General features: G+C 41.9%; 1 protein-coding gene across 1 annotated transcript in view; it reads left to right on the top strand.

The window, feature by feature from the left end:
- LOC124804792 (acetylcholine receptor subunit beta-like 2) overlaps window positions 1-12,621 on the top strand; it is a 308,830-nt gene that overhangs the window by 64,703 nt on the left and 231,506 nt on the right. The window contains exons 3-4 of the mRNA XM_047265120.1: window positions 9,030-9,074; window positions 9,334-9,443. Of these exons, the coding sequence (XP_047121076.1) occupies window positions 9,030-9,074; window positions 9,334-9,443 (155 nt within the window). The remainder of the gene's footprint in view (window positions 1-9,029; window positions 9,075-9,333; window positions 9,444-12,621) is intronic.

The following is a 12,621-nucleotide window of genomic DNA, read 5'->3' as shown; positions in this document are numbered from 1 at the left end:
CGTTGGAAGTGAATTACAAATCAACCGTTCGGTAAAAGCAGATGCATGTGCATGGCGTGTGATCGATACCCAGTCACAAATCCGCACCAGTATTGTGGTCAGATTATGAACTTATGATGATTAACAAAAGTAAACAGAATACCTACAGAAGTTACTGACGCCATCATACTACTGAAAATTTTGTTGCTAATTTCAACACATGCGACGCAGTCGAAGGCCACGGGTAACACGTGCAGACCTTCTCCCGGCAGACGCAGCAGCGAAAGCGTCTGTTGTTCACAAAGAACTACGCTGAAAAGTAGTCAGTAGGTATTACAGAAGCAACCGAAGTCGAACAAACCCGTGGCAACGCCACGGACCATTTCTACTGCATGTGTAATCTACAGCGGGACATGTCTGTGCATTCGCAGGCTTACTCTGATAGAGCAGTAATAGCAGCTATCTACGAATATGTGTAACATCTTATACTGATGTAAGTATGTTATTGTATATGCAGCCACCGTTTACTGTTTCAGTTGCAAGACATGAAAGGCTAATTTCGATCACACGTACCGATGATTTCCACATTTAAAAACTAAAATGAACCACAAAAACTATGTTAGGTCATTTAGTTTTCTGTTTTTTATGTTTTAAGTTAATGATGACTTGCTTCGAACGCATTCGTTCATTTTCGAACCATTACCTGAGTCATTCTCATATTATTAATGAAATAATTTCATAGTCTAACATTTGTGCTTTGTACTTTTCTAGCTGCTTTCAGTAACATTTGAACCTTCTGTGCCTTGATGTTACTAACTACTTCATACTGTTATCTGTCATCTGTTAGCGAAATTACCAAGAATGTTACGTTTTGTTGCTGTGACAGACACTTAAGGAGAATGAACTTCCCTGTCTTTGCAGTTGGAATGGTGCTTCTCTTGCAATAAATAAATAAATAAATAAATAAATAAATAAACATATATAGATGATGATATTAATATTTGTAAAATGTCCATATACTGTATTAATTTTTAGTTACGTTATTTTTATGAAGAATGTTTAACATCTTCTACCACTCGAACTTCTGTTAACGTACGACGACAAGAGTTAGAGACTATTCCAAGATTGCAGTTCATATATCACATCTTTTCACTTAAACCAAGAGAACTGAACATTTAATACGATACAGTGCAACTTAATTATTAATGTTACATGCCAACAACCTGTCTTTATAATTATATCAACTACTTTCCTTTTTGCTCATCGTTATCTTCTGTTTTCTGTACAGGTGCATAATAACTCATTCTCTATTTCTTTATGAGAGTGGTTAACTTAATATTTATTCTGTAATGTGATTTGTGGTTTCCTTTATGTTCCTCAAATCATATAAAGTACTTCTCTATAGGTGGAGTGTTGAAACTGTATTAATGTAGCTAGTCGGCTGACGCTTTATTTGCTGACTCCACTTTGCTGATATGCTGTAAAACTTACACATAAAATCAATCCAAACCCTTATTGATGTATTTACAGCCTTAATAAATACGAAACAACAGTTTTGCTTTGAGTTTGACTCTGTTCACAAGCGTGTTTTCAGAAATTTTCTATAGCAGATGGGCTTTCAGAAGAACTACGGCACGGAATGACACCGTGAGTATAATCAGGTAATCATATTCTCGCCGTACATTCACCTTACTCGTTATCTAATCGACAGATCTTTTCTAGATTATTATGTTCGTGTGTTTTAATGGCGTGATATCTTTTAATTTTGTTCTAATAACAAAAGCAAAGAGTATAACAGCTCTTAACCCTTAATCATTTGGCTTTCTCCCGTTTATGATGATGTAAGTGATGTTCTTAAATTTTCGTACCACACAAACATAAATACAGAGGTAAACCCTTTCTCTTCGAATAATAAAAGATGATTGAGTAATTTCCGTGCTTTCGAGAATGACACTGATGTGCTGCAGTTGTCGCCTGCTTAAGTTCTTTGACATTCGTTGACCTCACCGCGATGGAACGGATTAAACATACAACAGACCAATAAATCCGGTAGTGATATCTAGAGTTCCTGTTTCCATGTATCGTTAGCTCCCGGAATGAGTTTCCTCAATATCTGTCGTTTCTGTCACTGCCGCCCGGTACTTAACAGAGTTCCTAACTATGTTGTTGTTGTGGTCTTCAGTCCTGAGACTGCTTTGATGCAGCTTTCCACGCTACTCTATCATGTCCAAGCTTCTTCATCTCCCAGTACCTACTGCAGCCTACATCCTTCTGAAATCTGCTTAGTGTATTCATCTCTTTGTCTCCCTCTACGATCTTTTACCCTCCACACTGCCCTCCAATACTAAATTGGTGATCCCTCGATGTCTCAGAACATGTCCTACCAACCGATCCCTTCTTCTAGTCAAGTTGTGCCACAAGCTCCTCTTCTCCCCAATTCTACTCAATACCTCCTCATTAGTTATGTGATCTACCCTTCTAATCTTCAGCATTCTTCTGTAGCACCACATTTCGAAAGCTTCTATTCTCTTTTTGTCTAAACTATTTATCGTTCACGTTTCACTTCCATAAATGGCTACACTCCATAAAGTACTTTCAGAAACGACTTCCTGACACTTAAATCTATACTCGATGTTAACAAATTTCTCTTCTTCAGAAACGCTTTCCTTGCCATTGCCAGTCTACATTTTATATCCTCTCTACTTTGACCATCACCAGTTATTTTGCTCCCCAAATAGCAAAACTCCTTTACTACTTTAAGTGTCTCATTTCCTAATCTAATCCCCTCAGCATCACCCGATTTAATTTGACTACATTCCATTATCCTCGTTTTGCTTTTGTTGATGTTCATCTTATACCCTTCTTTCAAGACACTGTCCATTCCGTTCAACTGCTCTTCCATGTCCTGTCTCTGACAGAATTACAATGTGATCGGCGAACCTCAAAGTTTTTATTTCTTCTCCATGGATTGTAATACCTACTCCGAACTTTTTTTCTTTATTGCTTGCTCAATATACAAATTGAATAACATCGGGGATAGGTTACAACTATTCCAGAGAAAAAAAACAACCTCATCTCGGAAGCCGAATGCTGAATTAAAGAAAGTATGTAGTGGAAGACTCCAGCACATCGCTGAACTTGTGGCTATTCCTTTCTTAAGAGGAGGAGCATTTTATTTAAGACCTATTTGATAGCCACCAATCTACAGTGATAAATATCATCAGACCAGGAGTCTGGACTTAGAATGCAGTTCAGGCGAAGTACTGCATTAAGGAGCTTTGTTAAAAATTCCCTGGGAAAGTTATGGTACCAGTAGGAAAGTCATAATTAGATCTCTAGGTTAGCACCTGACTGCAGTAAATACACTGGGGAGCAAAACTTAAGGACTAAAGTAACTGTCGCGGGATGTATGACAGCTAAGTAACGTTACTCGATGAAACTTGGATCATACATGGAAAGAACTGCTACAGCATAGTAGATAAGGTAACTGGAAGAAATACGCAGTGAGTCAAACAGAAATGACACTTTTATTAAAAAACAGTAGTAGCTACACTAAAGCCACCGCGATTCGTGATGGTACCCTGGATGTTACAAACGTCGGGACGTAATTTTTAATTGGGCATGTATTCACAACGGGCGGCAGTGCATGGTATGCAACGTGCTGGCATGCTGGCAAAATTGTTGGTAAGGAATTCTCTTGGTAGAGCGCTCCATTCCTCCACTAGCGCGTTTGACCACTTCCGGATAGTACGGGGTGTTCAAAAGTCTCTCCGCAGTGCCGTATGACTGTTAGCCGCGCGTGCCGTATGATTGTTCGCCGGCCTGGGTTACTTCCCTTCAAGTGGACTCTCCCAACATTCCACTGTTTCGTTTATCTCAGCCTGCGTCAGTAGTATCGTTGGTGTGTGTCGTTACGTGTTGACGTGAACGTTTAAGTCTAGTTCCTTTGTTCGTTTGTTTCGTTTTTGTCACTGTCAAAATGTTAACCATTGAAGAACGTGTGGTTTTCGTCGAACAAGTGTTCAAAGCTGTGGGTAAATACACAGTTTCAGTCCGTCAAACATTTAATTCAGTTTTCCCAGAGACAAAACTCCCACATTGCAATACTGTGCGATATTTGATTAACAAATTTCGAAGTACGGGTTCAGTGACAGGTGCACCGAGAAGTGGTCGCCCTAGCGTTTTGTCTGAGGATGAAAACTACTCGATATTTCCGATAAAATGTTCATGAGTCCGAACAAGTCAGTAAGAAAACTCGCCCAGGAAATCTATGTTAGTGTCGGAACGGCCCACACAGCTGTAAGGAAAATATTAGACAGTCGTGCAAGAACTGAAAAATACTGATCATGTCAAGAGACTGCATTATTGTCAATGGTTCAAAACTTTCGTTTAACAAAATGGAAGGGATATTCCTAATAAAACGTTTTTCACTTATGAGGCGTGGTTTCATTTATCCGGGTACACGAACTCACAAAATTTTCATATGTGGAGTACTGCAAAAAAATGGTTCAAATGGCTCTGAGCACTATGGGACTTAACATCTGTGGTCATCAGTCCCCTAGAACGTAGAACTACTTGAACCTAACTAACCTAAGGACATCACACACATCCATGCCCGAGGCAGGATTCGAACCTGCGACCGTAGCGGTCACACGGTTCCGGAATGAGCGCCTAGAACCGCTAGACCACCGCGGCTGGCGTGGAGTACTGCAAATCCATTGTGTATTCATGAGGAACCACTTTACTATTCTGTGAAAATAGGAGTTTGGATTGAAATTTCTAGACGTCGGATTGTGGGTCCCATATTTTTCAACGAAACAAAGGCACAACGATACTGTAGTGATATTCTGTACCCATTCATAGAACTTGTGTTAAGTGAAATACTGAACGGTTATTTTCAACAAGCTGGTGCAATCGCGCATGCAGCTCACGTTTCAATGTCACTGCTTGCTGATGTTTTTGGTGATCACATAATTTCGTAGGGACTTTGGCCTCCACGATCGCCTGACCGAAAACCACCTGACTTTTTCTTCTGGGTTGCGGCGAAAGCAACTTTCTATAAAAACCGTCCAAAATCCATGGATGAACTGAAAACTGGAATATCCACTTTCACTGCTTCTGTTACAGAAGAAATGTTACAGCTTGTGTTTAGAAACATGATTAGATGAATTTAATTGTGTGTTCAAAAACAGGGGGGGGGGGGGGGGAACTTTTACAACATTTAATGTGAACATTTGTAAGAAAAAATGTATATTCAGCACATTAATAACCTGTATTTCACTGAGTTTCATTTCGGTATATCCACTGTGACATACGGCACGCGCGGCTAGCAATCATACGGCAATGCCGAGAGACTTTTTGAACACCCCGTATTTGATGCCCGTGGACGTGCTGCGATATGTATCCCCAACGTATACCACAAGTGGTCGGTGGGATTTAAGTCGGGGAACCCGGCGGGCCAGTCCATTTGCCAAATATCTTCTCGTTCGAAGAGCTCCTCCCATTGCGCAGTTCGACATGGTCGCGAATTGTCGTAAATAAGAACGAAGTCACCCCTGAAAGGACACACGTGGGCGAGGAGTACAGCGGCACAGTTACGTTGGCCATGACTCCATTTTTACCGATTACAAGGCGTGATCGCATCAAATATCGCATGCGGAGGAGTTTTTGGAACGAGAAGACATTGGGCGAATGGACTGACCTGCCCTCTCTCGCTACGTAAATCCCGTCGTGCAAGAGTGGCGTGCGTGGTGTTGCAGCGCGACTACGTGCACAACCATCCAGCCGCACTGGCGGGGGAATGGAAGCCTCCACCACAACTACTCCTTACCAACTATTCGGCCAGCATAGGAGCGCGTTGCAGTGTATGCACTGCCGGCCGTTGTGAATGCATACCCACTTAACAACCATGGCCCGCCGTTTGTTATGTCCACGAGTCCATCACGATTCGTGGTGACTTCAGCGTAATTATTGTGTTTTGAATAAAAGCGTCATTGTTTCGGTCTCAATGCGTTAACATCTGTGCTATACTCTAGCAGTTCTTTCTACTTATCGTCCAAGTTTCATCGAGCTATGCTACTTGGCAGTGACACACATACTAAATTTACCATACCAGTCGCTACGTGCGGCGGCGCGGTTCTTTCCGTCCCTTTACGACGAACCTGCACCTACCTGTGAACATTGTCTCAGCAGATCATCAGTTGGAAAGCCGAGCGAAACCTACTGCATTTCGACGTGAACCAGGCTGCAACTAAAGTCACTAGTCTATGTTTCAGAAGAAAGTTTTCACACGAAAGGTTGGAAATTTTGTCCTTAATTAATATATTCTGAAACTTAGGTGGACAAGTATCACTGCCAAGCCCGTGCTAGTCTTAACACAGGCACTCACAATCCCTTTCACTCACGTTAGCAAGTTTATGGTGTTGCATTTCCCGAAAATAGCTACAAAAATACGTATTGTTTTTGGCTGAGAATGCTCGCCAAATATTAAGTCTGTTGGTACCTAATGCAGTCACAGTTTTTAGCCACCGACCTGCTCAATACCCCACGCGGAATTTGTGTCTTCTCGCCACAAAATTCGCTTAAAAATTCCGAAATTTCTACACACACATCTGAATAATTATGCCGTCACTTTACAACACTTTTGATGTATGAAACACTTCTAGATCCGGCAACTTATTTCCACTACTACACACGTCCAAACTGTTTCATGGCTAGGATCCGACTCTTCTCTAGAATACTCAAAGTCTTCTCTACCAGCAGAGAAAGGCGCGCGAATAATATTGCTTTACCATTGGTCAGTTTACTCAACAGCCAACAGCAAAACAACCTTCTCCCGTGTCAGTCCGCGCTTTACATCAATAACCAATCGCAAAATAGTAAACATAACGCCTTCACTTTTTACCGACGTAATTATCTAATATGCTGAAGTTTTGTTTATGCATAAAGTGATTTACTGTTGTTATTTATACCTGAATTAACTTTCCCTTTACCATAAACTTCCTTTACAAATATATTCTACAAAAATCCCTTTGTCCACATCCATACTTCTTCGAAATGTTCCCACACTAAATCCTACTACATAACTCGTTAAACATCTTCATATTAACCTTGAATCACACTCACGCATCATTCATACTAATAAAACACATTTATAACATTTTACCTACACAAAAAGACATAACAACATTTTATGAAAATACTAGAACAGTTTACGGATAACATTCTATTACTTTAGTGCACTCTAGTGGGCACAATCGAAACTAAGTCAGTCCCCTATTCAATATTGTCCTCCGTCGGCTGATACATAAACTACGTGCGCGTCCAGTCTCGCGTCACCATCTGTCACTATCCAGCTCTGAGACACATCTCCCACTTAACCGCCTCCGAGGCAGGATCGGTATACGGCGCTACGCCTCATACGGACACCTCCTTTATACTATTTGAACACTAAATATAGTCCACGGAATAAAGTAATGTCTCAGCCCCAATTCAAAAACTGCAAACTAAGCAAAATAATTTAAAAAAAACATCAATTCATTTTTGTATTGGGAACGACTGATGAACAGAGAACAAGGAGGGACTATTTTGTAATACAGCTTTAACAGTTTCATCATCTTCTTCATCATCATAATCATCATCATTTATTGTACATGACAGGCCATAAAGGCCCATGACAGAAAGTAGAAGAAATATTACAATCCAGAATAACACACTATACAAAGATCAATAACACTATCAGTGACACAGCAAAGAGCATTTTCCTGATCGCAGTGACAGGTATTTCCGGCAGATGTTGTTCCACTTTTCTGTCCATTGCATCTTCCAGGGATGATGTTGGTTCTATCTTCTGCAACGTCCTCATCACCCTATCTTTCCACGTAGTCCTTGGGCGACCTCTTCGGCGCCTTCCAATCGCCTGGGAATTGAACGCTCGGTTGGGGATAGATTCTCCAGCTCTTAAGACATGTCCCAACCACTGGAGTCATCGTCCCCTGATGGCCCTAGCGTCAGCCTTCCCAAAACGTCCTCTTTTTGCCTCCTTTCTCATCTTCCATTTTCTCTGTTGAATGTAGGTCCATAGATCTTTCTGAGCATTTTCCTTTCAAATTCGCTCTTCAAGTGTTTGTGAAGTCGCCCACGTCTCGCAGCCATATAACAGAATCGGTTTTACCAGTGCCATGTAAAGTTCGATCTTGCTGTTTTGTGAGGCCAAGCGTGACTTGAATAAGTTACTGAGACTAAAGAAGGCTCGATTGGCATTGACTATTCTCGCTTTTATTAGATGGAATCAATCCCAGGTACTTAATTTTTTCTCCTCGTTCAAAATTGTGTCCATCTGTATTGGCAGTGGTAGGGAAATCCTGTCGGCGTGAGATGATCATATATTTGGTTTTCTCGTCTTTGACAACTAATCCCACTTTGCTTGCTTCTTTCATGAACCTAGTGGTGTTAGACACTATCTGATTGAGTCTCCCATAGTCACCACATCATCGGGAAAGGCCAAGATTGTGTCAGTTCCAATCATGTCCATCTCCCTGTCATTACCAACTTCACGTCGTACCTTTTCCATTGCAATGTTGAACACCATTGTGGACAAAGGATCTTCTTGTCTCAAACCATATTGAACTGCGAAAGGCTCTGACATTTTGTTTCCAAACCATACTTGGCAGCTTGTATCTGTATAACATGCTTCAATCACTTTGATGTATTTTCTTGTGATGCCCAACTCCTGCATTATCCTCCATAATACCGTCCGATTAATGCTATCAGTTTCTTCTAAAAGAAAAAAAAAGTTCGCTGGTGTGGTATGTAGACACATGTTGCTGCATGGCGACTGTTCCGCACGCGTTTCCACCTTATCCACGTTAAGCCCATAGTTAGGTAAGTACGTTTCAGGTCTGCAGAACAAGCATTTCACAGTAGTAGTAAATTAAGCGTACGTGGCAATACATTCATGAAAATACAGTGTTATATTGTACAAAAATGTGTTTCATAATGTGGAATTAAAATATATTAAAGTAAGACACCGTTCTTTTTGTTTCTTCTAGAATCTGAAGAATCAAGTAATGACAACAAATGTCTGGGTGGAGCAGGTAAGTTTGATGACAGTTACTGTTGACCTAAACCTTTCCAATCAATTTTTTTGAATAATATTTATTTGCAGAAACAAGTCCTGTTTCATAATATCAACTATCCAATTTTAGTCTTGTATAATTTTTCTTGTACTTCAAAGTTTAATGGCAGAACATATAAATGATTTAACTTCTAAAAATGGGGAAGACGTATACGTTTACGAGTGATTTCTTCTCATTTCGAATCTTGTAACTACGCACCATGTATTTATGTCACCAGAAATGGGTTGATTACAAACTGCGGTGGAATCCGGAAGAATATGGCGGAGTCGAGATGCTGTATGTGCCATCCGAACACATATGGCTGCCCGATATCGTGCTCTATAATAAGTAAGTGCGTCTGATTTTTCATGTCATTCATTTCTTAAATAGGAGTAGATATAGCAGACGGGTGAACTGGTTACGAATCTTAATTGTGGGTGCAATGAACGACTCTACTGCTTTATCAACTTCACTTCGTCAAGAAATTCTTATCTGTAACTTTTTGCAACACATTTCTGAATGTGTCCAATGACAGTGGGCGATCAGTTCTATCTTTAGCCTTGCGACGAGATATAGATGGTAATGAAAAGTTTATCACAGAACTTTTATCTTTTAAGTGATCACACGTATTGTATATTGACTAAAAATAGTAAAACTAGACGTCATAGATATTGTTTCTCCAGCTATAATCAATAAAGCGAAATTATTAATGTTGCTACATCTTCGTATGAATGGATTTGTTACAGAGGTGCCCAAGGCAGACTTTTTATTAGCATTAATGCATTATACTACATTTTTCGGCAAAAATGTTTCACGTGGAACTCCGAAAAGTACCCTCACCAAAGATCTTATATGTTATATTAAATCGTGATATTACATGTTCACTGTATCTTCCGAACAATTAAAATGTATATTGCACTGATATTTCTCATTATATCATAGACTAAGATATCATGCGAATCACTGATAGAAAGCTAGGAAATAGTTGTTTATAGGGCGTGATGCCAGTTATTACTGGTCTGTTTCTGCACGAGTGTTACATATGCGTCCTCCAAGGTAGTGCTATAGGTCCTTTAGTGTTCCTATCTATATAAACGAATTGGGAGACAATCTGAGCAGCCGTCTTAGGTTGTTTGCAGATGACGCTGTCGTTTATCGACTAATAAAGTCATCAGAAGATCAAAACAAATTCCAAAACGATTTAGAAAAAAATATCTGTGTATCAAGTTGCTGGAAAACCATTCTGGAGTGTAATTAGCAGTCTTCGAAAGGGAGGTAAGAAGGAAATGACAAGTATTTTGGACAGGTCAGGAAAACTGCTGGTGAAATCTGTTGATGCCTTGGGCAGATGGAGGGAATATTTTGAAGAGTTGCTCAATGTAGGTGAAAATACGATCATTAATGTTTCAGATTTCGATGTACAATGGGATAGGAATGATGATGGAAATAGGATCACATTTCAGGAAGTGGAGAAAATGGTCAATAGATTGCAGTGCAATAAAGCAGCTGGGGTGGATGAAATTAGGTTGGTTGGTTGTTTGAGGTTAAAGGGACCAAACAGCAAGATCATCAGTCCCTTGTTTCAAATAGACTCCATTCTGCTAACGGGACATCTCAGAAAAGTCAGAACAATAAAACGGAAAAAGGGGAAACGTAAAAGGGCAGTCACGTTGTCAATAGTAAAAACAAATGAGGGAAGTTGGCAAGAGAACGAACCCAACACTATGCTGAAGCAGCATAGGCAAGACCACCTGTGACTTAAAAGGTACAACTGCTATAATGCAGAAAGTACGTATGGGAATAGAAAAACTAACCAAGCCTTAAAAAGAAGAGGTAAAAACAGAGTAAAAGGGAAAGAAAAGAGGATTCCGGTCAGGGAGGTGAATCGGGAATCTCTGAACACTGCCTACAGTGGGAGACCCCCAAACACTCACCGCCCTGCCCCAACACCAGAGGGAGATTAAAATCTTTAAAACTGAGAATAAAAACCACTCTCCCGGAGGAAACCTAGAACCAGAGAGACCATCCGGGAATCGTCAGCCAACATCAAAGGTAAAGTGTGGGGGAGTCTGTACTTAGCACGCAGAGCCAAAAGAAGGGGGCATTCAACCAAAATGTGGGCCACTGACTGGAAGGCTCCACAACCACATAGCGGGGGTGGCTCATCACGCAAAAGGAAACCATGGGTCAACCTGGTATGGCCAATGCGGAGACGACACAGTGTGGTCGAGTCCTTGCGGGAGAGGCGAAAGGAAGAACGCCATGGGCCTGGATTCACCTTAATGGCACGAAGTTTATTAGACAGTGGAGTAGCCTCCCAAGAATTGGCCCATGACTGTGCAAAGTGGGATTTGATGTGAAGCCGTAAATCCGCTGCAGGAGGGGTTACAGAAAACGGGGGGTAAGTAACTGCTCCCCCAGCCAAACGATCAGCGAGCTCATTACCCGGGATACCCACATGGCCCGGGACCCATAAGAAGTCAATGGAACAGGCAGCACGGTGAAGATCAGCGAGATGGTCATGGATGGCAGAGACCAAGGGATGGCGCGAAAAACACCGGTCAATAGCAAGAAGGCCACTCATCGAGTCCGTACATAACAAAACGCGGTTTTGTTGGGATTGTTTAATAAAGGTAAGGGCCCGGGAAATTGCCATCAGTTCCGCAGTAAACACCCCACATGAGGGTGGCAGTAGATGATTTTCCGTTCCAACAAAGGACGTGAAGGCATACCCAACATGATCAGCAGATTTAGAGCCATCAGTGTAAAGAACAACAGCATCCCGAAACTCCCATAAAATTTGGCGGAAAAAGGAACGGAACACCACCGGGGGGATGGAATCTTTCGGACCGCGGCGGAGATCCATCCGAATTCGAGGCCGAGGAACTAACCAAGGAGGGGTGGAGGGGAGGGAGCGAGGAAGACAGGACAAAGAAGGAAGCCGAAAATCACGGTTAAGAGACGCAAGGCGCAGTCCAACCGGTAAACCCGCCCGAGGGCGGGAGTCAGGCGGGCGACGTCCATGGTCTGGGAATAGGATAAAATAGGAAGGATGAGCGGGAGAAGAACGGTTAGTAAGGGCATAAGACACCAGAAGCTGGGACCGCCGAACAGAAAGGGGGGGGATCCCAGCTTCAACCAGGAGACTATCAACAGGGCTAGTAGGGAAGGCACCGGTGGCCAAACGGATACCACGATGGTGGACCGGATCCAGCACGCGCAGCGTGGAAGGAGCAGCTGAACCATAAACTTGACAACCATAGTTCAAACGTGACAGAACTAGAGCACGATAAAGACGGAGGAGGAGGGAACGGTCCGCACCCCAAGAGGAGTGGGCAAGGAAGCGAAGGACATTGAGTTTACGGAAACATCCTACCTTCAGGAGTCTGATATGGGGCAGCCAAGTGAGCTTGTTGTCGAAAAGAAGACCTAGGAAACGAAACTGTGGAACCACAGGCAATCTTTGTGCAGCGAGATAGAGCTCTGGATCAGGGTGGACCGTAGTACAGCGACAGAAGTGGACCAC

The sequence above is a fragment of the Schistocerca piceifrons genome, chromosome 7 (assembly GCF_021461385.2).
Source record: "Schistocerca piceifrons isolate TAMUIC-IGC-003096 chromosome 7, iqSchPice1.1, whole genome shotgun sequence".
NCBI lineage: Eukaryota > Metazoa > Arthropoda > Insecta > Orthoptera > Acrididae > Schistocerca > Schistocerca piceifrons.
This window is presented reverse-complemented; position numbering and strand designations above follow the sequence as displayed.